The 27,186-nt window shown below is 39.4% G+C and overlaps 1 protein-coding gene and 1 long non-coding RNA gene across 4 annotated transcripts; one reads left to right on the forward strand and one right to left on the reverse strand.

The window, feature by feature from the left end:
- Positions 1-1,194: 1,194 nt before the first annotated feature.
- LOC133448320 (uncharacterized) lies at positions 1,195-26,868 on the forward strand. 3 transcript variants are annotated; one of them, XR_009782962.1, is made up of 7 exons: positions 1,195-1,268; positions 6,657-6,843; positions 12,018-12,111; positions 13,728-13,841; positions 14,317-14,375; positions 24,532-24,745; positions 26,258-26,868. It is a non-coding gene; the product is annotated as an uncharacterized LOC133448320 (long non-coding RNA). The 3 variants fall into 3 exon arrangements; XR_009782960.1 differs by having other exon boundaries at positions 24,532-24,688; XR_009782961.1 differs by having other exon boundaries at positions 14,323-14,375; positions 24,532-24,688.
- LOC133448319 (inhibin beta B chain) lies at positions 21,448-26,810 on the reverse strand. Its single transcript, XM_061726723.1, has 2 exons — positions 26,092-26,810; positions 21,448-24,728 (listed from the first exon to the last, which is right to left on the reverse strand). The coding sequence occupies exons 1-2, from the start codon at positions 26,459-26,461 to the stop codon at positions 23,947-23,949; spliced, it is 1,152 nt and encodes a 383-aa protein (XP_061582707.1). The 5' UTR covers positions 26,462-26,810; the 3' UTR covers positions 21,448-23,946.
- Positions 26,869-27,186: the final 318 nt, after the last annotated feature.

Genomic DNA, 27,186 nt, shown 5'->3' on the forward strand with positions numbered 1-27,186 from the left:
CACAGATGCTGCAGCCATATGCTTCATCTGACTGCCGGGAAAATCCAACACCATCTCCACTCAAGATTATCAATGAGCGGGATTAAAGGTGAAGAGGTAGAGCCTGTGAGCACAAGTATGGATTGCATTACTGCTCTTATTGGATCACGGTGTTAAATACAAAGCTATCAGTCACTCTAAAATGCCTGTGAATGCTTTTCTTTTTTTTTAAATGGATTGCGTTAGTCTGGAAAAAAAGTAAGATTAAACTTTCGATTTCTACAAAAGTAACAGATTTGAGTGAGTATTATGGTCCAAACTGACATGAGGTTTGATAACACACAAGTCATGTTCTTCAAGTTCATCCTCACAGTTATGGAAATCTGTTTCCCATCAAACCATCAAAATATGGATTTCAGTTAACTATTTTGTAATATGAAGTCTTCAGGGTTTCATCAGGACGCACAAATGTTTTCCTGTCATACAATAAATGTACTGCATTGAGGTTTACTATTCTCTCAATGAAGCATGGAGAGGGAAGGTGAATGGGACAGAAATAAAAGTTGCAGATGTCTACCTTCAGAGCTCATGGAGGGCTTACGGCACCAAATGGATTAGAAACAAGGTAAGCAGTGTTACAAGGAAGCCATGGCAACGGCTTGTATATGCCGTTTAGTTCAAGAAAGGGCTGAGAGCTGCAATAAATACTTCTTCATTGTTACTGTTTTTCTTTTTTTTTTACTGTTTTTTGAAAACTCAACCTTAAACCTGTAATCATAAAATTATTTTTGTGACATTAATTATTACTTGTAATTCAGAAAAAAAAAACTGGCATAATTGCTTCAGTAATGTAGCAGCTGAAACACTGCTGTACTGTTTGCTGAAGTAAAGTCATTGTATAAAACCACTAAAGGTTGAAGAAAGTGTGATTTCGGTGCAGCGTAAAGAAGCACGCGGGCTGTAATTTTCAAGATCAGCAGGGGTTACGGAGAGAAACGTGCACTGTCTGCAGCCATGTGAGTAGAAGAGAAAGCATCTGTCACTACGACCTGGGGCATCAGGACACGGTTCCTCCGGTGCAGTGAAATCCACCAAATCTTTTACAGGATTTGTTTTTCCATTGCAGATGGTCCAGTGCACATGTTTTACTCCCATTGGCCCAGGGTCCAGAGCTGGCAGTGCTGCAGCTTTGCAGGTGCCACATATAAGCGTGCACCCTGCCTGCAGCAAGCCCCTGCACACTGAGGACACCAAACTGGAGAGAGAAGCCTGCACAGGCTGGGCAAGAGGTGAGTGCTGCAGAGGTCTTATCTAACTTTATTAAAGAACAGTCATTGCACTTACTGCAGCAGTTTGCTTTTTTATTTTTTTTGCAATACCTGCAACAATCTCATCTGTATTAAATTTGTGAGGGTGCAGCATGTATTTATGCTGCATATACTGCATTATTGCATTGTACTAATGCATTCAATTTTGTTACATAATTTTGTATAACATTCACAACTGTTAGAAAGTGTTAGATTAAAAAAAAATCTAAATTAATTATCAATGTGCTTTGTCCTACACTTTAATAAAACATTGGGTTTGGCTTTTGTTTACGAAGCTATAAGACTAGATGTTTCTTTCACAAATGCTGACAGACATTGCTTTCATTGCCCTCAGGATTTATTTCTGCCATTTATTGATTTTATTAAATTGAGAATAGTTTATGTACTACAAAGAGATCTGTGTTTGTAATTAATATAAATTACATTAACTGAGTGTGAAAGTGGGTGGCAGAGATAGTTGTGTTACGGCATGATCTGATACTACACACTACTCACTTGTCACTTTACATTTAGATTATGTTCACTGAAGTGGAAGAAAGTTTGAACACGAGGCAGGCGTGAGAGTGAACAGACAAGCTGTTTTTTTTCCTACTTTTAAACATATAAGTAAAAACATAGTTGCATGTGTTTAAAATTGTGCAAAAAGACTACATTTGTATAATCATTAAATGTTTAATAAGTTGAGCCATTAGTTGGAATTTGTTTTGTAAAAAAATAAAATAAATAAAAGTTTATGTGATGTAAAACAGATATATTTTATCATGATATGAACTTGCATTTATAGAAAACTTTTGGCATAACATTATATAAAATCAGCTGCATATAGAATAGAACAGAATAGAATAGAATAGAATAGAATAGAATAGAATAGAATAGAATAGAATAGAATAGAAGACTTTATTGATCTCCCAGAGGAGAAATTCAGTCGTGCAGCAGCCAAACACACACACGCTCAACGGTTTATACAAAAAATTTAAATATAAATAACCAATAAATAGCTAAATAATAAAAAAGAGCAATATAAAAAGAAGAAAAAGAATATGTACAAGAGAAAAAAAATTGTAAACACCAAAAAAACTGCTAATATTTACACGTGCAAAAATACGTGAGGTATTTAGCCGTTATTGCACTTACAAAGAGACAGGTTATTGCACACGGGTGGCTACAGTTGCTTATTATAGAGTCTGATATAGACAAAAATCATGCAGCAATAATAGAATGTTTGCAAGTGTTAATAAACCACAACCTTCAGCGATGTCATATGCATTTATATGGTAAAAGGTCAACATAAGAGAAAATTAAAAAATTGTCCTGCATAAATGCAATGCACAATTGCACATGCTCTGGCTGGCCGTGCAAATGGTCATGAATAGATATGTTTAACTCTTTGTACATTTAGTTTAAAACGGGGCACATTTACTTTTAAGCCATGGTCACTAGAGAGCAGCATTTGACAGGGTGAACACAAGGCACACCAAAGCAGCATGAAAACAAAACAGTACTATACAGTACTCACTGAAGGAGAGTTGTAAAGAGGCATTATCAGGCACTCCCTCTTTTAACCTGATGTGGTCTGTGTGTCAACCTCAAGCTAACACCATGTAGCTTTTTAATCTCAAAAATTAAGTCCAAAAGACAAAGAAAATAGTAATCTGGGTTTAACTTAGTACCACCATGTTTCAATAGTTTTACGATTAAAGTAATTGTTTCCTGTATGGCTTGATCAGTCTCTCATACACTGAAAAAAATAAATCCAAGCGCATGTAAATATAACATATTTAAATCTGTGATATTAACAATTAAAAATGAAGTTTGTTGCTTTACATGAATACATCTAGTTTTGAACTTAATCTGCATTTGTTCAAAAACAAGCAATGATCTTGTTGTATTTACTTTTCCTTTAACAATTTTAAATCTATTGGGCAGATTGGGCAGACCAACGTTTAGATGAAACATGCTTTATTTGTTTAAGTAGAACAAAACAGTAAAAAATATCTTGCTTGATGTACAGGTACTTAAAAAAAAATTAAGGCAAATTTTTCACATGAGATTTATTTATGTAGATCAAGAAAGACTAGTCTTTGTACAAACTACTTAATTTATAGTATGTACAAAATTAATTTGCAAGTAAAGTCAACTGGATTTTTTGCAAGTAAAGTCAACTTAATTTTGATAAATAAAGTAAACTTAACACAGTTAAGTTGACTGTACTTGCAAACTGTATTATTTACATACATAAAATTAAGTAGTTTATACAAAGACTAGTCTTTCTTGATCTACATAATAATCTCGTGCAAAAAGTTGACTTAGTTTTTTTTAAGTAGATCAAGCACAATATTTGTATCAGTGTACCATTGCTTCATTTCAGTAAGGATTTTCAGTTTTTGCTCTTAATGCCCCACCATAGCATTTCAGATGGATTGATGTCTGGACTTTGACTTTGAATCATTGTCCTGTGGCATGACCCAGCTTGGACCAATCTTTTACTTTAGGCCTGCTTTTGGCCTCACATTTTGCTCAAGAAATCTGGTATACAGAGAAATGAATGTTTGACTCAAAGGTAGGGTGCCCTGTTCTGTCTCTGCAAAACAACCCCAAATCATCCCCTCTTCACCATCATGCCTGACGCTGTGACGAGCATGGTTTTTCTGCTGAAATGCTGTTTAGTTGTCACAAATGACCTGGTGCTATAGTGTGCTTTCCCCCACCAGCAGTGCTCAGTATTGCTCACATGACATTTTTTTTCTTCTTTGGCCTAATTTTTATTTTTAAACAAAAACCAACAAATAGACAACATAGTATAATAATAATGATTGCTCCATGATAAAATGTTATATGTTGTTCTTCATATATGGTTAAAATTACCTAATGCAAAGACCCATTATGATAGAAGTAAAAGAGAAGTCCCGACTTTTACACATGACTGTATTTGTGTACTATCATATTGATTTGTGATCAGACACATAATATATCAGATTTATCAGTGCAGTACGCGTTCCCCCACCAAGTGATTCATGCATATAAGTTTTTGGTTTTGATATGCATAAAGTCAAACATTACATGCTTACATTATAATTTCATGATTTTCAAGTAAACAGATGTAGTCAAACCTTTTCAATCAACCCTTTTTCTCCAGAAATTTTGAAATGCAAATAAATAATGCAATAAGTTAATGCAATGCTTTGCATATATATTCGTATAAACATATATTTTTTTTTAAACACGTCTTTATTAGATTTTCACATAATACACAACAATACAGAAACCCCATTTGGCAGTACAACGCAAAAACACACAACCAAAAACAAGACAAGGGCAAGGATTGCTTAAAAAGAAAAGAAACACATTAACAAAATGAAAACAAGTTCGTAACAGAAATCATAATAACAATCTAAATATAAAAAATAAATAAATAAAATAAAAATACGAGGCATAATTAAAATGTAAGTATTTATATAAAGTATAAATTATCTCTTCAGTTCACCTCACTGTACTGTATATTCATGTTTACAAGGCCTCATCAATATCACCATTTTTAAGAAAAGATAAGAAATTTCCCCATATGTCATCAAACTCAAAGGGATTTTTCTTGACACAGTATATTCGTATAAACATTGAATTGAAAATTATAGAAATAAATATATCAAATATCAAATATATGCTAATGTTAATAAAAACAGCATATACCGTATTTTCATATTATTGGCCATTACCTAACCTGTTGCATACTGACCTAAAATTCAGCAACGCTCCACTAGAGGTCAGCACAAACACAGGTACTGCCTTTGTTCTTGATTAGGTCACAGGGACTTCTCTGGAGTTTTGCTTCTACTTTATTTTACTATTTCCCCCCCCTTTGTCAAAAATAGGTCAGGTTAGGTCAGTTGTTATTTTAATCTATATTCAACCCAATATGGAATATAACTGATTTGCACATAACTAATTTCTCTTTATTTACTTTTTATCCATTACCCCACATATGTTTGGTAGCAGAACCCAACCAGAACCATGTTTCAATAAATTCAATCTAAGAAACAAATTTTATCTTTTATCTACTTTTTTCTTATATCAGCTGTCCTTTGTATTGTAATTTAAAATCTAACTTTCTCTACAGATTTAATCTTATTCAAGATTAACTACATTTTTTGTTACATGACTAAGTTGTTACGTCTGTAAGCTGTTAACTTACACACATTAGATGACTAGATGGATTCTGTGTAGTTGTCATTGACAGAATTAGGTCCCCACAGGAAATTGTGTGGTAATACTTAAGTGAAGGTTAAGACACAACAGTAAGAACTGTGGCATTAATTCCTTCAGCTTTGCGGATGCAAGCTCCTCCTGGGTAATGGACTATTTAAATCCAGCTGCCCATGTTTTGATTCAAACATTATTTAATAGCCACTTGTTTTAAAATATACCAGGCCCCCAAAAGGAAAGGGTTCCAGATAAGAAAATTGTAATTCCTAATTGACAATTACAATTTGTGAAATAAAAAATTATGCTGAAAAAAAAAGTTTGTTTTCCTTCATATCAAAAATTCACATAATTTTGAAACCTCTGTGGTTAGAATAAAAGATTAATTAGATCCTGTTGCCGTGACAGGTCAGCTCCAGTCAGTGTGGTTATTTGCACATCCAAATCAAGCTATTGGCAACAATCTAGCTAAGGATTAAACTGGAGTATACATGCATGATAAGAGAATCCAATTATTGCGTTCGACTCCGCGACGCTAGGTGGCGTCACACGTACTTTCGCGTTGGGATTCTTCCGGTACAATTAGTAAACAAGCACAATGGAGGACAACAACATGCAAAAAAATTGATGGTAATGATTCAGCAGCTCTGTAAATTTCATACATACTAAGCCTAATCATGTGGCCGACCGCTGACCGTCGGCGGAAAAGCAGTTGGACTGAATATCGGCTCCCATCTCCCCGAGTTGTTCAAAAACATAGTCCTGAACACACTAACCTGACGCTGACTGGAGCGTATGTTCTGCACATGCACGAGGTGTAATACGTCCCCATTACTGCAGGCGGCGCTAATCAGTGATGTCGCCCAAAAAGAAAAGGAAAAAAGAACAACTGATGACGGATCACTCTAGTCTAGAGTTCTAAACAGAGCCGGCTGTCACCAGTAGGTGTCACCAGTCAGTGTTATATTTTTTGATAAAAGTCAAGAAGACAAGAAGTCACAAAAATGTGATGGCTAATAATGAAAATACAATACAATCAAACACAATCCAAATCCAAATGATGCGATGATAGAGTGTAGTGTAGTGTCTTTGCCATCGCTGTTTATCTAGTATGTTTACCATTGTCATTTTCGGTTAACTCTGATTTGCTAGTCAAGGGCCAGCACTCCATCAATCAGATTGGTCACAGAGACCGACGTCCAGTGGCCGATTCTACATGTCAAATTGGCGCTGACAGACAACTGCACGGGACACACCAACCCGACTCGAGTCACCAACCTTGCTCGACTGCCCGACGGCATCCGACGGCATCCGACGGGATCCGACGGCCAATAATCAGGTTAGTGTGTCCCGGCCTTAAAACCAAGATTATATCAAAGAGATATAATCCCTTCAGTATGTCTTGGGTCTGCCTTTAGGTCCGCCGCCTGTTGGCCATGTCTGGAACATCTCCCAAGGGAGGTGTCCAGGAGTCATCCTAACGAGATAACTAAACTACCTCAAAGGGCTCCTCTTGGTGTGGAGGAGCATTGACTCAACCTCTGATTTTGGTTCAGATCAGATGTCTGAATGTATGATCCTATATCTATATACAGTATAGAGTCCATACACCCCACAGAGGAGACTCATTTCAGTCATTTATATCTGATCTCATTCTCATGGTCATGATCCACAGATCACGACCATAGGCGAGAGTAGGAACATAAATTCACTGGGAATCAGAGAGTTTTGCTCTGGCTCAGGAAAATGCCTCTACCTCAGGCCGAGGTCACTGAGGTAGTTCGTAAGCTCCTCAGTGGCAGGGCACCGGGGGTGGATGAGATTCGCCCTGAGTACCTCAAGTCTCTGGATGTCGTGGGGCTGTCTTAGTTGACACGCCTCTGCGACATTGCATGGAGGTAGGGGACAGTACCGCTGGAGTGGCAAACCGGGGTGGTGGTCCCTCTCTTTAAAAAGGGGGACCGGAGAGTGTGTTCCAACTATAGGGGGATCACACTTCTCAGCCTCCCCAGGAAAGTCTACGCCAGGGTACTGGAGAGGAGAATACGGCCAATAGTTGAACCTCGGATCCAGGAGGAACAATGCGTTTTTTGTCCCAGTCGTGGAACACTGGACCAGCTCTATACCCTCCGCAGGGTGCTCGAGGGTTCATGGGAATTTGCCCAACCAGTCTACATGTGCTTTGTGGATCTGGAGAAGGCATTTGACCGTGTCCCTTGTGCTATTCTGGGGGGGGCGCTCAGTGAGTATGGGGTCCGGGGCCCTCTGCTAAGGGCTGTCCGGTCTCTGTATGATCGGAGTAGGAGTTTGGTTCGCATTGCCGACAGTAGGTCAGACTTGTTCCCGGTGCATGTTGGACTCCGGCAGGGCTGCCCCTTTGTCATTTTTTATGGACAGGATTTCTAGGCGCAGCCAGGGGCCAGAGGGGATCCGGTTTGGGGACCTCAGGATTTCATCTCTGCTTTTTGCAGATGATGTTGTCCTGTTGGCTTCATCGGACCGGGACCTTTAGCATGTGCTAGGGCAGTTTGAGGCCGAGTGTAACGCGGCAGGGATGAGAATCAGCACCTCCAAGACCGAGGCCATGGTTCTCCCCCGGGAAAGGGTGGCTTGCCTTCTTCGGGTGGGTGGAGAAGTCCTGCCTCAGGTGGAGAGTTCAAGTATCTCGGGGTCTTGTTCACGAGTGAGGGAACGATGGAGTGTGAGATTGACAGACGGATCGGTGCAGCGTCCGCAGTTATGCGGTCGGTGTACCGGACCATCGTGGTGAAGAAGGAGCTGAGTCGAAAGGCGAAGCTCTCGATTTACTGGTCAATCTACGCACCTACCCTCACCTATGGTCATGAACTTTGGGTAGTGACCGAAAGGACAAGATCGCGGATACAAGCGGCCGAGATGAGTTTCGGCCGCTTGAGTTTCGGGTGATTCAGCCATGAAATTCTCCAGTAATGTCAGCAGAAACCCGTAATATGCTAAAGCAGAGATGGCATCCTAAGGTAGCCAGAATAGATCCCTTCTGTCCTTTGGTTGCACTGAACTATTTTGTACATAGAAGTTTTGAATTGAATCAGTAACAAAGGGCAAGCTGAAAGAGTCCAACTTGGGAACGATCTGTCTCACAGCTGGAAATGCAAACCAAATTGCCCTAATTGAATTGGGACTGAATGGGCACCAAAATACCCAATATCCCATACTCCTAGAGCATCCCCAAACACATAATACTCTGAGAAATATGGTTAAATGCCTTCTGCAAGTCAAAAAAGCATAAATGCACTGTTTGGGTAACTCCCATACCCCCACAGACCCTAGTGAAGGTGTAGAGTCGGTTGAGTGGTCCATAGCTAGGACTGAATCAGCATTATTTCTCCTGAATCAGAGGTTTAAATATCAATCATTATTTCTTCTCCAGCAGCTATGCATAGATTCCCTTAGAGGGAATTCTGAGGATTTGATTCCCGAGCCACCCCCTAGTCTGTGAGTCCAGAGGCGCTTTCCCCATATCCATATGACGTTGCAGAGGTATTCCATTCAAGACATGGTGAGGTGAAACTCATGCTAGGCTGGGGCACTGTTCCTGTGGAGATTTTTAACTTCCTCAGGAACATCAGCCCCCAATCCCAGAGTTGACTAATTTAGCTTCTTTTGTGGAAGATGTGTTGGTGGTATTGAGAAGATCCTTAACATACTCCTTCTTCCACCAAACAACATCCTTAGTCCCCTTTCCTGAAGCTAATTGCAAGTCATTTTATATGGTCTAACCAAATTCTTCTTAAGTTTTTCCCTTAGCTATAGAGTGCTTGGCCGACTGGCACCTTCCACTGCCCCCGGGGTTTCATCAGCCAGCCAGAGCCAGATAGGATTCCTTCTTAAGTTTGAAGGCCTGTATCACTTGGGGTATCCACTACCATGCTTGAGTAGCCACCAATGACATGGCCATAGCAATGACAATAAAGACATGGAATATTCCTGTTTCAGACTTAATGTCTCCTATCTTCAGGATGCAGTTGAAACTCTATTGGAAGAGGCAGATGAAGATCAGTTTGACTGGCTCCTCTGCCAGACATTCCCAGCAAATCGTCTATATATTTTGGCCTACCGGGTTTGTCCTTTAACTTCTCCTGTCATTTGATCCCACTGACTATCAGGTGGTGATCAGTTGATAGCTCAGCTCCCCTCTTCACCCTATTGTCCAAAAAATATGGCCTCAAGTCTGATGGAAACTATCAAGTTCATCACTGAAATGTTGCACTGGGTGTCCTGGTGCCATGTGCATTTATAGACATCTTTAAACAAAATGCCACTAACTCACTTCAAATTGGAGAGGCCATTCCTCGCATATCAGCACTGAAGTCCCTCAGCAGAACAATTGAGTCCCCTTTAGGAGTCCCTTCCAGCAACCCCTCTAAAGACTCAAAGAAGTATGGGCACTTTGAACAGTCATTCAGTGCATCAGTGAACAGGGCAGTAGGAGCCCATTATCTGATCCAAAAGTGTAGGGAAACTAACTTCTTGTCTTAGTGGAAAAACTCTGGGGGAAGCTGGGGGGAGAGATGACTCATAGGCTCCAAGCCAAAGCATCTTACCCTGAGCAGCTCCAAAGTGGAAGAAGGTAAAGTCTGTCTGAAAGAGATAGGTTCCAGAAACCCACACCATGTGTTGAGGTCAGCCAGATTTGATCTAATCGATACCCCTAATATCACACACAAGCACAGGTTTCTTCTCTACCAGAGGGAGACATTTTATGTCCCAAGAGCCAGTTTTGGTGAGCAAGGGTCAGAACACCCGTGCCTTTGGCTGCTACCTGTACCTCATAGTACCTGACAGGGGTTGAAATAATCAACCAAAAGATGCACATTAGCAACATTTAGTGTTTGAAAGTTGTAGGGGCTGTTTTATCTGGAGAAAAATTATCCATAGCACTTCAGGTACAGCTGCTTCTGCGCAGCCCTGAAAAACTGTTAGGTGGACTGTATAAACTCACATAACACAGCAACCAGCACTATTTAGGGCTATACAATATATTGTGCATGTGCAATCAGAGATGTCACAAGAGAAAAAATGCTGTAAGTGGCAGTTTATAAAATGTCCAAGTCCCATTGAACACATGTTCAGTAAGATTCATCCCGATACTGAAGTATCCAGGGGCCTCATTTATAAAAGAGTGCGTAGGATTCATACTAAAAGTGCACGTAAACCCAAAAGCCGAAAATGGCGGGTGCACGCACACTTGCACGCAATGTTCGCTTTATAAATCACAGTCCAGCTGGAAGGTTGCGCAGCTGAATTTGGCTCATATCCCGCCCTCTACACGCCCACTTCACACCATAAATGGGCAATGCAAAGTAGTATTTGCATATGAATGAGCCTGCTGAGCATGCGCAGTGACTTCCTGCAGCCTGTTTGGGCGTCAGGATGAATGAGGCGTATCGAGCCACCGTGCCACTAAATTTCACGGAGACTGAGATCGAGATGTTGTATATGAGGTGGAGGACAGGAAAACGACATTATTTGGTGATCACAGTAAAAGTAGAAAAAGTATAAAAATAGTATAAAATAAAGCGAGTGAGTGGCAGCACGCCGTTGCTGCCTGTGAGTGCCACGGCGCAATTTCCACTGGGGACAGGGGGGACATGTCCCCCCCACTTTTCAAAATCATGTATTTGTCCCCCCCACTTTTTACAGTTTAAAAACTAACGGTAGGCTTAGCCTGTAATTGCAAATCATCAAGACACTCTGTGCGAAGGCGATGCGAAGACGGCACGGAACCCCGCTCCCTTTCCTCCCCTCCCCTCTCCCCTCAGTGCTGCTCAAGGCTGATTTATGTTCCGCGTCACACCAACGCAGAGCCTACGCCGTAGGTGCGCGTCGCCGCGTACCCTACGGCGTAGGCTCTGCGTCGTTTTAACGCGGAACCATAATTGAGGCTTACGCCCGCGCGTAAAGGTTTCACGCGCGTGTAAAACTCATTATATATATATAAACAAAATCTGTGTCCCTTTAGGGGCTCCGTAGAGCCCCTAAACGATCTACGGAGCCCCTCATTTGTTCTGTCCTCAGTGACTCTACGGTTGGAAGCGGTGGGTGAAGAGGAGGTTCCTGGCGTGTCATGGCACTGCAGCAGCAGCAGCGTCCTGACTGACGCTGTGCTTCAAACACTGTCTTCAACACGATAAGCGCTATTATATTATAAGTCTGATATGTGATGACATTAAAAGTATGACATGAATATGGCTTCATTTCACCACCTCACCGCCTGCGTCGCCAGTTCCCCATATCTTAAGTATGTTCCTACGGGAGGGTCAGGGTTGGCGTAGAGATACGCAGATTTTTCGGTTAGTTTTTTCTTTTTAAATCCCAACCTTTGCGTAGAAGGTGGCTTGCGCATCTTTCAAGCCTTGTTTTGTGCGCAAGCAAGCTTTATAAATGAGGCCCCTGGACTTTTGTCTCCCCCTTCTGACAGTTTGTGTCATTACAGATCCACTGTTAACTAATGTTCATTCCCTTCGCCTACAGGTGTGTATCCTTGGCATCCTGATCCCAGGGGTGTGCTTATCCAGTCTGCCAGTGTGCAAGTAAAGTGGGGAAAATATCACCATGCAATTTTCAGGTGAGCTAATTATGGAATTAATTAACTTTTCCATCACAGAAAAGTCAAAAGTTACCTTTCTATTAATGATATACTGGTGAATTAAAACAGCTAGCTCATCATTTGAAATGATAAGTCGCTCATAAATCTTTATTTGCTATTCCTACAGAACTCATAGCGAAAGGTGCTTTTATCAAATGCTGTTACACATAGACATGATGTAAAATATGTAAAAATGGATCGACTGTCAGAATGTAACCCTTCCTCAGAAAACACCTGTTGTATTTTTATCAAAGACTTCTCTTTGGATGTGTCCTACGTTTTTCAGCAGCTAGTTTACACCTATGTCAACACAAACCTACAATATCTTTATAGCACAGGAATGCCATAATAGGTATCCAATTTATAACTCAGGAATCAGACCCTGGCCATACCGTATTACAGAATAATCTCTGTTTGAGATTGCCATGGTGATGGAAAGATACCCTTCCTATGCTGTACTCAGTCCACCAACTCAGTCACTAGGGACCTATTTGGTCCTTGCATTAAGATGCATCCTTGGAGAGTTGATCACAAGTGTCTGAACACTTTTCGAGATGAATTCAGATCTGATCACTCAGGACACATTTGAATGTGGTTTGGAACACTTGTGTCCATCTTCTCTTTATGGTCTAAAGTATCCTGGGATGGATTCAGGTAACGCCTACCTATCTTCTTTGTCTTTTCTGCAAGTTTTTGCCCTGTCATTTCAAGGTGCTGCCTTAGGCAATTAAAAATAATGATCTAACTTTCGTGTTTATTTGCACATAGAGCAGGATGCTTAGATCCAACTACACAAAACCCATTGGGATACACATTGAAATGCCAGGTTTGAACTCAAGTGCTAAGCGCTGGCCAGTTGGGATAGTATCTCTCATGTTAATCATAGGTCTGAAATGGTACCTATGCACAGTAGACTGTCCCAGTTGGGAGCATGTATATGATTCAGCCCAGTGACAACGACCATTTTAGGGTCAAAGCAGGAGCATTTTTCATCCTTCCATTCTAGCTTAAACCTTTTCAGACAAACTGTCAAGGCACAATGAAGCTGCAACAGTCCTACCTTGAACAGGCTCTACCCTAATCAAGGTATGTTAATACCGTCATACTCCACTGAGAAAGAGTTATTCCATTAAAGAGCATGAAACGTGTAGTTCATTGGGGGTTGGAAAGTAGAAAATATGGTTGCTGTCTTCGAGTCTGCAAAAGGATTATGGACAAAGAGCAAATTTGCTCTTTGTCCAAATTTCCATTGTTGCGGGTCTCAAGGCTTAAGACTTGAGACCGGCAACAATGGGTCTACTGGCTTGGGACAATCTGGGATGTAAAACAACTTCCCTTCCCTGCTCTCAGACTAGATTCGGCCAAGTGTAAGAGAAGGCAAGGCAAGGCAAGTTTATTTGTGTAGCACTTTTCAGCAACAAGGCTATTCAAGGTGCTTTACATAATAAAAATATGGAAAGTGTACTTGAAAAATTTCAGGCAATATATTCTTTAGCACCTTCCTAGAATAAGCTACTCAGGATATGGCTTGATGATCACACCCTTGATTTGGTTTTCTTATTAATGTAAATATATTTATGCTTTGGATTTTGCAGTACCTCAGACCACACCAGGAAAGTACTGAGGAGAGGTCTTCTACAACCATCACCCAAGTTTCTGTTTGACCTCCATATTGAAGACCTGGGCCATTTAGAGTGATGGAAAGCAAGGTATATACATTAGTTCATATAGTTAAAGTAGTTATTTTGACATAAATCAAACTCCTGGCAGACAAACCCTGCATGTGAAGACAAACTCTTTATTGGCATTCCAGAGATACATAGCTGCTTGATTAAAAAAGGAAAATCACAAGGAGCAAGCTAGCTCAGCTTCCACTTGCTGTAGCCTGCATTATCATGTGAAGTATTAAAATGTTTGCAAGCTTATTTACAAGATGTAAACAGTCACTATGGCAGGGAAACTGAAAGAGTGTTTCTTCAAAGACACAACATAGTGCTCTCTCATAGGCATGCTTATTCAAGTCACCAGGGGTTCCTTGACTTTAGACAACTATTTAATGTGTTATTTATACCAAAAATCCATGTTCAAGAGACAGAGTACAGCAGATTGCATACAGGTATATCTTAATTTTCATTCATAGGTCTTTTCAACTTGTCAGTGATATTACATGTGATGTTTTTCCAGCTTTAGGTGTTGCCAATCGATTATATGATGTCTTTGGAGCCAGAAGGGCACAATATCAGGTAAGTACAGTGCAGACACAGGCATCTGAATGGGAGGTGTGAAATGGTGGAATAATATTTTGTCCCTGAAGAATACATGTTATAATAAGTCTAGACAAGATTTAGGTGTCAACTCTATACTTGCCTCAGGCTAAGGATTGGGAATGGGTTTCAAGTGCCAAAGTTTCTTTGAACCTGGAAACAGGTTCAGATGCTGAATATTTGGGTCCTTCTTGACAAGTAAGGAGAGCTGTTTTAGTAAGCTATGGCATTTTTAGTCCCAAGTCTAGGTTTTGTGTCCAAGAAAAGGTAGCTTGAAAGCAGGATTCATTTTCACACTTGCATCTTTGGCAGATTTTTTCTTTCCACTATGTAAATAATAACTCCTCCTTTCAGTGTTGCTGCAAGATTTCTCAAAACTTGTAGGCACCAAGGAGTTTTTGATGGTTATCTCACTACTCATTTGGTTTATCTGTTGTTGTTTTTTAAGTTGGCTTCAAAGTTATCTTATACTGGTTTGTCATTAATATCACAATATAGGTGAGTTCTAGAATACCCTTGTCTACTGATTTTTGGTCATTTAACAATGGTGCTAAAATGTAAGTACGCACACTCATACCTGGTCCCATTCCTAATTATGGTCCTAAACGGCAGTGTTATTGTCGAGTTTGAATACTTGCACTGTACAGCACTTGTACTGTTAAGAGTTCAGTGATCACATTATTTAGCATATGACGTTTGATCTCGATGCCGCTGAGATGTTAGTGTCAGCAATTTTCACAATTGCATACTTACTGTTGCATGTTTTTGTTTATGTTCTTGTATTGGCCAGACTAACCGGAAGTGGGTGGGGTCACACAGGTGTTCTTGATTTATGATTGTCAATAAATGACACCGGCTTGCTCCCGAGAGCATAGCATGTGCCAGTCAAACAAAGTGGATGATTGTGGCTGAGTTATTTCCTCCGTTATGTTTTTCTCTCGGCATTCCAGCCCTTAAACAATGGCAGCGTCAACACTTACAATGACACCAGCAACCAAACTCTAGGCTGTCACAACAGAGAATATTACTACTTCCATCTCTATATTCAGGCAAAAGGAGGAAATAAATTGGACTAATTTGTCATTCACAATACCCCAGATTTTTACACATGACTCTAGATCTCAAGATTTTACGAAAAAACTAGCAGTGAAGGTTGGACCTTTCATGTCTGATAGTAGATACGAATTATTGTTTTGACGGTGTCAAGTACATTTTAAATTAAAATGCTTAGATGTGCACGTGACAAGGGTAAATAGCGTAATCACGGTGAAGCAGGAGTTGATTTAATTGGATTTTTTACAGTAGTAGATCTGAACAAGTGACCTTAAGGCTTCTTACTTAAACAACGCCACAATGTGGCAAAAACTGACAGCGCAACGCTGCATTTTTATACAAACAAATTTGTTATTTGCAAGATAATCTTTCTCATAGTCCAACTGAAACATTTTTTTTACCTTCTGCTGATACTATTTTTCAATGAAATCATATTTCTAGAGTTTCATATCCATTATTAAAGTTGATTCATATTCATTTGATCTAATCTTGATTACAATTTGTATGCTTATATTAGCATTCAGATACAGGTAGTTATATTGGAGCTATAAGTATTTTTAACTTACTATGAAAAATTTTGATACAATACTATGTTGAATTTCCCCCTCTATTTCTTTTTAAAATCCTTGCATCTTTTTTATGCTTTCTGAAATCAAATGACCTCTTTAGAAATGGAGTCAAAAGTGAATCTCTACCTGAGCCGATGGCAAGGAAGCAGGATATTGTCCTAGAACAAGGTACTTCTGATGTAAGATACGAGGAACTAGGTCTGCCGTAATGGGATGATCCTGTGGATTTAAAAGTTATTTGAAGGGCTGCATACGTTGGAGCAGCTAAACACACGACAATGCGAGGTTCAACACAGGGCAAGAAGTGAGTTTCATGCTCATATTTACTAAGACAAAATGTGATGTGATGTATATTTAAGAAGTTGAAGCATGATGTTCTTTATCACAAGAGGCTTAATATTCTTTTTTATTTTTGTCCTTTTACATGTTTACATCATAAACCTTTTTAAAACTATATTACATGAGTCTGATCACTTAGGAAAGGTTTTAAACAGTCAAGTCGTAAAATGCATTTCACATTTGTTCTTAGGTTCAGCTTCTGAAACCGGTTAAATCAGTTGAGTAACCTACATTTAAGATTCCTAATTGAATAATTGTTTTGTTATGGGATCAGGGATTTGATTTGACCCGGTCAACAGTGAATCTTGTATTACAAACAAAAGCTAAGACTCACTTTCCAAATATTTTACAATATATTTAACATGTCAATGCTGAATTTTAGAATCAGGCATCTGTACAGCGGAGAATGCTTGACTTCTATTTGGCACATCCACGTAGCTGTTTGAGCATCTTCACACTCAGGCTTATACTTTTGTTTTCTGTTTACCTGAGGACTTAGGATAGAATGTGAGAGTGGTGTATTCTCGTACAGTCCTGTCATGAGAGGACAGGAAACAAGTCTGACTGACACTTTAACCCTCAGCGGGGGATTTGTGGGATTGCGAGTGGAGTAAAGGATTAGGGTTTTAATGGCACACGGCAAACAGTGGGCCTGTGGGTCAGTGTGTCAGTATATCAGTGAGTCAGTAGGCTTTTATTTTTCTCAAAGTAGGTCAACTATCAGCTTTCCATGAGCGGGGCTAATGCAGGAATGTCCTGAGGTAACGCAGCGCTCACCTGCTCACATGTTAGCATCAAACTGTCTCATTCTCATGTTTAAAAAGTTTCAAACCCTCACCATGTTTCTAACCAAACATAAACAACAAGCCTCTTTTTCAGGGTTGTAAGGTAAACAGCCAACTGTCAATGTTTTAGAGAAACCTCAAAAAATAACAGATCATGATACTTTCTGATGAAGAGTACTTTCTCATGTACTGGTTGAGTTCTTTTCTAGAAAGAAAGAACTGATGAGACTTTAATATCCACATGAATCATGACCGAGGAGTAAAAAAGAGATCAAGATTTAGAAGATGATGATGATTGATAATGAAAACTGTTGCTCCATCTGATATCAGGTGATCATACACTAATAGTGATGACACATTCATTCATTTTATGTCTTATTCTTGCTATTTATTGATATAAAGAACTTTAGATACCAGCTGTTTTCTGTAAAGGGTTTTACGAATTAATCTTGGTGGACAGATTGATTGATTAAACTAGTGACCAATATATCTGATGTACAGAAAGCTCAGTTCCCTTTTAAATCCTTTTTTCTGTGTAAAATAATAATCGTAGTCATGTTATATTGTATTATATTACGCAAACACAGCCTCAGACACACAATATATAACTTTCTTTGACCATACAATAATCTATTTAAATCCATTTACAAAATACTATATTAATCCATGAATGGAAATTAATTCAACAAAAATGAAGCAGAAAACAAACAAAAAAGAATGTTGCCAATATTAACAAGCTCCTTACTGGATTCAAGTGGGTAAGGTGCATCTTTGTGGTGCTAATCATTAGCCCTTGATGAATTGATCATCAGCTGGTAGATGTATTTAGAAGCAGATGTTTTGGCAGTTTGCTTCTTTTGGAACATTCAGGTGTCAAGAACGAAAGACAGAAGCATAGAGAAGCCAATGTTGCTGCACTTCAGTCTGGAGAAGCTTATAAGAAAAACATTTCCAAGCTATTTGGAGTTCAGCATTCAAGGCTAGAAAGATGTTTCACTTGTTGAAAGCATTCAAAGAGTGAGAAGCACCAGCAAACCACATTTCTAGAGCAATCTCCTTCGGACAGAAGGGACCAAAATAGAGTTTTTTAGATTTTAACGCTCAGGTTTAGCCAACATGGGTTCAAACATGGGACAAAAACTAAGAACAGCTTTTCAGCAATAGGTGTGCAAATCCTGTCCACAAGCACCACAGTGAGTTTTGCAACTCAACAAGATCACCTAGATGACTTTCGCAAGACATGTCCCTTATTTGCCAACAGTTGCTACTTTCATCCACAGTGCGTTGGTGAATTTGCAGGTGACCATTCATATTATCCCTGTGTGCAATTTAATCATTTCTTCCTGCTATCAAATCACAAAAGCTGCTATTGTTGACATCAGTGGACCCTCTACGTTTATTTTTTTAATTACAAGTTTCAATTGATCTAATTTTATTTTTCTTTTGGAAACTTAGTCCTTGGTAGCTTCTCTGGATTTTTTAAAGTCATGTTTTATCAGTCATTTTTCTTGCCATATTCTGTTAAAAAAATGTGCTGAGCACTGTCCATTTCCAAGACTTTGTCAAAACCAGTGCGATGAACAGAATCATCTTTCTGAGTTGTTTATTTTTCTTATCTTTTCACTGGCTGCTTATGAAATCACACTGATAGATCCTAAATGTTTACAGTGATGTAACACAAGGATTACCCCAAACAACCTACGGACGATGTTTCCGATGTGAGCTAATTTACCAAAACAAACCCTCAGTTGTCAAATTGTGCATCTTTCAATAATCTAATGCAGACAAGAAAGAATGTTGACCTAAAACTGAAAGTCTGTCCATAAAGATAAGTATATCAAATACAGGTGTGATGTATTGTAAAAGCATGTCTTGTTACATCATTGGTCTGAATCTTTAGATAAATGAGATGAACAACACTTATGTCTAGAGTTGTATGAACTTCAGAGGTATAAAGCTGATTGTGGCAGGGTGGAGGAGCAGCCACTCAGTAGATTGGGCACAGGTGTGCCCAATCAACCTCTCCACCCTGCCTCCCTTCATAAGGAGCAGACCCTCTCTGGAGTGCAGCTGCTCCTTATGAAGGCAGGCAGGGTGGAGAGGTTGATTGGGCACACCTGTGCCCAATCTACTGAGTGGCTGCTCCTCCACCCTGCCACACTGATGTTTTACACAATGAAGATCTGGGAAAATAATAGTGGAAACTTGGTAAAGAAAAGAGGAATACAATTTTTGAGCAGCAGGTAGGTTTAATTCCAAGAAAGTTAAGTACAGTGGCAATGGTTATTTTGATGCTGATGGAGTACAAAAGTGCAGGTGTGTAGTAGGAATAACAGAGGAGTTTCAGGTGAAAGTGGGACTGTGTCAAGGACCCCTGAGCCTGCACTTGGTTACTATGCTGATGGATGGGTTGACAAATGAAGTCAGACCGGAAACTCCATGGACTTTGGTGTTTATATACTGTATGACACTGTGATCTGTAGGGAGCAGGTGGAGCAAAACTGGAGAGGCAGAGATATGCATTGGGGAGGAGAAATGAAAGTTAGTTGCACCAAGACAAAATGTATGTGCATAGATGAAGGGGAATGGTTAGGATGCAAGGAGCAGAGGTGAAGAAGGAGTTTAAATACTTGGGCTCGGCTGCTCTTTGCACTGGAAATGTGGGAAGAAGAGAATCCAGGAAGGGTTGAGTGGGAGGTCAATAGTAACTGGAGTCATTTTTGACAGAAGACAAGCTTTAAGCAACAAGCTTAAATAAAAAGGTTTACAAGGCAGTTGCAAGACCTGACCAAGAGACAGGAAACAGAGCTGGAAGTGACAATTTTATGGTTTTTCTTTGGGAGTGGTAAGGATGGATCTGGATTTAAAATGAGCACATCAGAGGAAAAGCCAGGGTTAGACGTCTTAGACACGGAGCAAGAGAGACTAGATTGAGATGCTTGCATTCACAAAGAGGAAACATAGTGTATACAATGGAGGAAGGATGTTGGTGATGCTGATACCAGGCAGGGAAAAAAAGAGGAAAACCACACAGGAAATTTCTGGATGTGGTGAAAAAGGATATGTAGTTGCAGAAGACAGGTTAAGATGGATTTCTACAGGTGTAAGATGACAATCAGACACTTCAGATATTGCTCTCTGTGATTCTGAATGTGGACACACAACTTTCATTTTGTCAATTATTTTCTAACGTTTTGTAGCCAGCTCCTATCGTAATCCATGATGCAAGCTACACGCAATTGATTTGTAAATATTGTTAAAATGTGTAGTTACAAGGTGACAATTTTCACCACCAAAATAACCACAATAGCTGTACTTAAGCTCTTTTCTTCAAGTGTTATTGATGAAAGCTCTTTTACAAACAGAAGCAATTCAGTTTCACCGAAGAAATTTCACTTGATTTTTGTTCATTCGTAAATCAATATTTTGGATCAGTTACTTGGCCGGTAATATTTAAAAACAACTTGTGTACACATACATTTTTGTGCCAGACTACCCTCAGACACTGATTATAGTCCATTTTGGATGGTGTAACATCACCACTGTTGCTGGCCTTACAGGAAAGGTTAGGACATTTTTGCAGAAAGGGACATTATGTTATGACCTACTGATTTTAAAAGCACGAGATAAGGCGTTTTAGCATTTGGTCTTTTGCAACGGCATTTGGAAACATGGTTCATGTTCATATTGTACATATTCTTCATCCATGTTGCCGTACTCTTCAAACTTGAAGTTATCATTTAATTAAAAAATCATATTTAAAGTTCATACATTTTATCAAAATTAAGTTTTAATATAGATGCGTAACTCCTTCCTGACTCGTCTGATTATTTTCCACCTTTTTTTCTCAGTTTTGCATTGTTATCGATCCACAATGCAAAAGCATGACATGATAACGGTAACATGCCAAAAGAATGTGATAACTGTTTGCACATCAAACACAGACGGTCCATAAAGCCACTTCTACTGTTTGTATGAGCAAACACACCCTTTGCCCTAGAGAAAGAACCAGTATGACTGCATGGCAGGTGCCTTGTGTCTTGGACTGAATAAAAATACAGATTTAATAAAAATAAAAAGTGCATTTTCTTCACCTGAACTCAAACATATAGTATAATTGAATGATAATATACCAACCAATGCACCTTATAAACAGTTGCTCTAAAATAAAGGGGTGTTCTTATCTGCGAACATTTCAAGCATATGAATTTTTTAATTTATTTTTTTTCTTGTTAGTGCTCAGTGTTGGAGTGTGCTGTTATAGCGTTTTAAATGTACACAATAAAATACAATACAATAACTTGCTTGATTTAAAATATATATTTATTTATTAAAAATAAACTTTGCGAGCAATAATATAGTTTCAACATATTATAAATGCTATTGCAAACCATTCATTGTACATGAAATACAGAGTTATATTTGTAAAAAAAAACAATTAAGACACCAATCATATGTTTAAATTGACAAAGAATTCAAATACTGGCTCGGTTTCAACCAGTTACATCATCTGTGTGCTGTGAGTATACGTTCAATACCACATGTTTAAATACAACTAGAGCTTGAGAAAGTACACGTGGACATTTTCTCTCCGTGGGTCTGATTACACTTGAGGACCAGACAGTTATAAGTACAGTAAAATACCCGTCATGCAAAATTTGCTTTAAAATCACAGTAGGGTGATAAAGTGCTTTGCAAGTTATGTTACAATGGCACTTCAATGTCACATTGAGTCCTGTGACAAAAAGTGCTTACCAGAATAAAAGAAAAGTAAAGAAAAAGTGACAAATCAAAGGGAAACCTTCCATCTGTGATGATCAGTTCAGTTGTACCACACAAAACACCTTTAACAGTCTTCCTCACTCTGGAAAACTCAGATTGAAATATCAGATTGTAATTGTTCCTTGGTTTGTGAGCTGTTCCACTGTTGTCACTGTGAAACTTTGTTTATTAATTAATATTAAACCATTTAAATGTATTGTCATTGTTTTCATTTTATTTATTTTTTTAATATACTACCCCTGTGGGTCAATTTTAACACTATGGATGTTCTGCTGCAATATATTTTGAAATATTACAATGAAAGCACTGTCAGAATAAAAGTTGGGTTTGCAAATTGTAGCCTTATAAGCCATAAAATGAACTATGGGGATATAAGAAAGATGTGAACAGATTATAATATAAACAGATCCAGCGAGAATACCTGTTGCTGCAAAGCTACTAAATTTACATCATCTCTGGAACTTTAGACTTTGAAAACCACACATGCCAACGTGCAACAGCACATGCTTATTGACCCACCTGCCACACAGACCTTCACATTAAAAGACACTGAAGCAATAGCTAAATGTTTGCTCACGCTGCTGGAAATGACCTTCAGTTCGTAAACTGTCAAAGCTACCTAACTGATTAGCCGACTTGTGTAAATAATACAGTGAAGATGCTGGTTAAACATATGAGACTCTTTGGGAATCAAAACTCATTTTATCAAATCAGTTTCATCCTGAGTCTTCACTTCAAGTTAAGTTTCTAGATGTTTGATAGAAATATAATGGTTCAATGATTTAGGCACTGAAATGTATCCAAGTCCTTGAAACTAGAAAAGGGAATTCATTTTAACAAAATGAATTCATTCTAAAAAAAATGCACACAAATAGTAAGACATCTTTTTTTTTAAAGAAAACTTGTGCTTCTGTGTCAAATTAATGTTTCTGGTATCAAAAGACTACATATCAAAAGCTGAAAGTGACTGTATATATTTGCAAAAACCAACAAAGTCTTCCAGTGGAACACCTGGCAACCAATATGAATAATTGTGCAACACAAACATGACATAGGTCTTCTGGACGTGAGGCAACTCTGATATCAATCTGTTGGAGAAATCTTGGCAAGGGCTCAGATCACATCTGAAAATTGTCAGTGAAGACAGTTCATCACTGTTTCCAGGCAATTATGAAGATCCAAAACTCTCCTTTGGAACTGAGTTAAGGTGGACTGAGGTGCGAAACAAGCCATCATAAGTGTAAATGTTATGGCTCTATACTAACCTATACTAAGAACCTATAACTGAAACTGTTCTACCTGCAGCCCAGACGTGACAAATGGAAATATATAGCACATTATAACATGAAAAACACAACAAAAGAGGCCCTAAAGTCTTGAGCCAGTGAACTTCTACAACAAGCCAGGATTGGACAATAGTTTTACCCTTTGAGAACTGAGCTCACCATCTGCAGCAGTTTTAAATACTTGCGATTTGCGTCAACTATGAAATGAGCAAAAGAATAAAATAAATACAGTTTTACAATTCCATGATGATATGTTTGAATGGTTTCCATTAAACATGGGATTTGAACCAGTTTTGTTTTAAATAGTTGCGTTCTGCTTATCTACATATTCACAATGATCAATTGTGGAAAGTGTCTTTTTCAATATGTTATAATTTAACAATTCATTTGACTGTGATCTTAGTAAATTTCAATAACAACCATTGTAATAGAATACAATTGTAATTTCTTTGTCCCTACATTTTTACTGATATAATAACAGTTTTGAAACGATCAAAGGCAGTGTGTAAATGCACACAAAACCATGTTTCCTATTACCTCCAATAAAGCATTGTTATTATCGTCCAAGCATTAGTAAAAATGATAGAAAAATTATAGAAAAATAAGCATCTGTGGATATATTTCTCATTTCACATATTAAAACTTTTTGTAGATGTGGACATGTTTCCACTGTTAGCATGTGAGTTTATGTCTCTCAAAGTCTGTGTGTCTACAACACATGCAAAAGCTGTGTCTTTTATGTGCATCCACACGATTCCACTATCATGTCGGGGACGTCCGTTTTGACTATGCTGTGTTGAGAGTTGAAATAGACCATGGATAGTGGCCGGCGCTCAGTGGGAATGCAGCACGAAGCCGTGGCCGTGTTGATGCCGTTGACTTTGAGCTGACTAAAGACGGTGGCGTGGAATGAGGACGCTATGCCCGGGGAACCAGACAGATGTTGGGGGCACTGACCCATGCAGTAATTCATGTGGTAGCCTTCAGGTGCAATGATCCACTCATCCCACTGAATGTCCTTGAACTTGATGTAGAAGTCTCTCTTGCAGCAGACTGTTACATCGTCACCGCAGCGCAATGTGCGCTTCTTGATTACGTGCCTGGAGTGGTCGTCGCGGAGACGCACCTGGGCCACCAGGAAGGGCTGGTTAGGGGTGTCTGCAGAACCTTCTAGGGAGCAAAGGTTCTTTCCATCTTCTTCGCAGCTGACCTCGAGCATCAACCGCCTTTGGCCTCCATCCAAGAAAGATTGCAGGGTGCGGGTGATGGGGAAAGTGTGCCAGTTACTTTCCTGAACCTCCAGCATCTTCTCTATCACCAGGGTGCGGTTAGAGCCCGAGCTCCCTCCATCTGCGGAGAGGAAGACCCTCGCGAGCAGGCGGGAGTCGCGGTGACGGTCCTGGGATGATTGGGCGTAGATCCAGAGGGAGGACTGGAGGACCTGGATACTCTTTCCACGTTCCTGCAGAAACTGGAAGGTGAGGCTAAGGCTGGCCGTGTCACCCCTCTCTGACTCATCTATGAAACAGAGAAAAGTAAGGAAAGAACACACAGACTGTTAGTATTTTCAGCATTTTAGAGAATCTCAACTTTAAGCAAAAGGACAAATTTTCTTCAATCATTCTTGAAATGGAAGTTACAAATTCTCCTTATCCTTCCAAATTCCATAAATATTTCATTTTAGCACTCTTAAGCTTGAGTTTTAAAACTTGGTCATATTTTAACTACTGATTTTATCAGATTGTATCTATTGTTCTTATTTCTTTCATTTTTGTTTAAATTTCAAATCATGCTTTTATTTCTACTATGTGATGTTTTAATGTCTCTGTAAAGCACTTTGAATCACCTTGTTGTCCAATTATGCTATACAAATAAACTTGCCTTGGCTTACAAAAAGCTCCAAAGACGTAACAGTTGAAGGCCAAGATGTCAGCAGATTACATGTTGTTGATTTCATTTAGGTGAAAATAAAACGAGTGCGTGCATCTTTACAGTAGTAACAGAAAATGCTCTTCTCAAGTACTGGGTACCATAAAAATGAAGACTTAATATCCCCCTTCTTTGGCAGCACAGCTTTAAAAAATGTTTCCAAAGTAACATTTTTAGTATTATTTATGATTGAAGGCAAGCACGCATAATCTATTTAGGATCTATCAAAACAAAAAAGAGGGATAGAAAATTCCAAAGATGCTCAACATGTGTTTCCTCTATACTCAGTGGTTGGATTTTGAGGTCTGCCTATTTGTGCCAAGTCTTCTGTGGCAGCTATATTCTCTCACACACCCTTTGCAGAATTCCCCTTAACTGGCATGCATGTGATTTCAGACACATCAACTTCATTGCTCATCATTGCTGGAGTCACAAAGTTACCTGAGGCAATAACAGTGTTGTCTAACACAGTAAGACTTCCAATCAGTCACTTTAGGTTTATGACGTTTTGAGGCTTAGCTGAGTGTTCTTATTTGACCTTTTTTTGCTTAATATCTATAAAAACTAATCATGCATTAAAAGTTGATGACATTTTCACTATTAATGTCTGCTTGCTGCAGCGCAGGGGGCGTGTTTGCCTACTGAAAATCAACAAAATGTGCAATCTGCACACGTGAGACCAAAGGTTCGTGTTTAATTTCTCGTATATAGCCTATACTTTATATACTTTAATTATAATATTCTGCCACGATTTACTTAACAGTACAAGAAGCAGGAGTATGCACTGTGCATACCCCGGAAGGTTGTGCATAATGCACAACCTTCGAGGAAACTCTGACCTCATTTGCGTACTTTACGCACAAGACGAACACGAAAAGCGCCCATGGAAACTTTCTTGCATGGGTAAAACTGTATAAAACAATGTAAAAAAAAAAGTGGGAAGCAAACTTACTTATATCTGCAAAGCTCACAATTTCGTAGCCTTGATCTTTGGTTGGTAAGTTGTTTTCTAGTTCAATGGTGCCATCGGGTTTGACGCGCCCGGAGTGCAGTTTGCGCAGCGCCGTGAGCAGCGCCTCCCGGGGCACCGTGTGAGTGATGTTCGGTCTCTCTTTCAGGTGCAGCTTCTCCAAAAGTTGCTGTTTGGCTATTTCTATCATCATCCTCTCCTCTGCGCCTTTGTCCATCCCCGGCAAGCGGCAGGACGCGCACCCCGGGGAGCAGTCGACCCAGAGCCCCTTGAACAGCAAGGGTGCCAGAAAAAGAAATGTCACAAGTGAAAAGGACGATGTCATCCTCCTGTATGAAGTTAATAAAAGCATTGTGGCGAAAACACGCGTGGAGTTCTCGGGACAGCAAATAAAAAACTTCTAAAAATGTTTCTTTCTGAGTTGCTGTTCCCCCCAAAATGTTGTCAGCTGCTGGAGAAGTGAAGGACCGGAGCTGAGGAAGAAGCAGAGTGGTGTCTCGCCCTCCTGATGCTGAAGATAAATGGGGTAATCCACCAAAAGTGGTGACACGTTGGAAGGACGCACCAATGAGCGCACCGGGGCACCGCGGAAATCACTGGCCGAGCACCCGACTGGAGCGCAACTCGTTAAATCGACGCCGTAGGGTTACGCGTAGCCTACGCCGTAGGCTCTGCGTCGGTGTAACGCGGAAGCATAAATCAGCCTTCACACAGCACATGCTCACGCGTATTCTGGCACAAGTTCTGGCACAGACATGATCTCACTTCTCATTCAATCTCATTTCAATCTAATAAATGCGTAATGTGATTGGTTTTGTTACAACTGGTTGGAACCCGATTTTTTTATTTTATTTATTTATCCTTTATTTATCCAGGAAAGTCCCATTGAGATACTATATCTCTTCTGCCAGGGAGTCCTGGTCAAGATGGCAGCAAAAAAATAAAAAATACATACAAGGACAAGTAACTTTACAAAAAATGAAAAAATATCAAAACAAAAAACAACATAAAACATACAAGGATCAGAAAGCTAAAAAGAATTCATGACAAGAATGACACTTGATTAAAAACAATGAC

Source organism: Cololabis saira, chromosome 8, assembly GCF_033807715.1.
Source record: "Cololabis saira isolate AMF1-May2022 chromosome 8, fColSai1.1, whole genome shotgun sequence".
Taxonomy (NCBI): Eukaryota; Metazoa; Chordata; class Actinopteri; order Beloniformes; family Belonidae; genus Cololabis; species Cololabis saira.

Bases quoted from the DNA above. Each gene is read 5' to 3' on its own strand.
- LOC133448319 (XM_061726723.1), bottom strand. From the start codon at position 26,461: ATGCTTTTATTAACTTCATACAGGAGGATGACATCGTCCTTTTCACTT. The intron at 24,729-26,091 runs GTAAGTTTGCTT...TCTGTTTCATAG, and splicing joins TGTGAGCTTTGCAGATATAA to ATGAGTCAGAGAGGGGTGAC.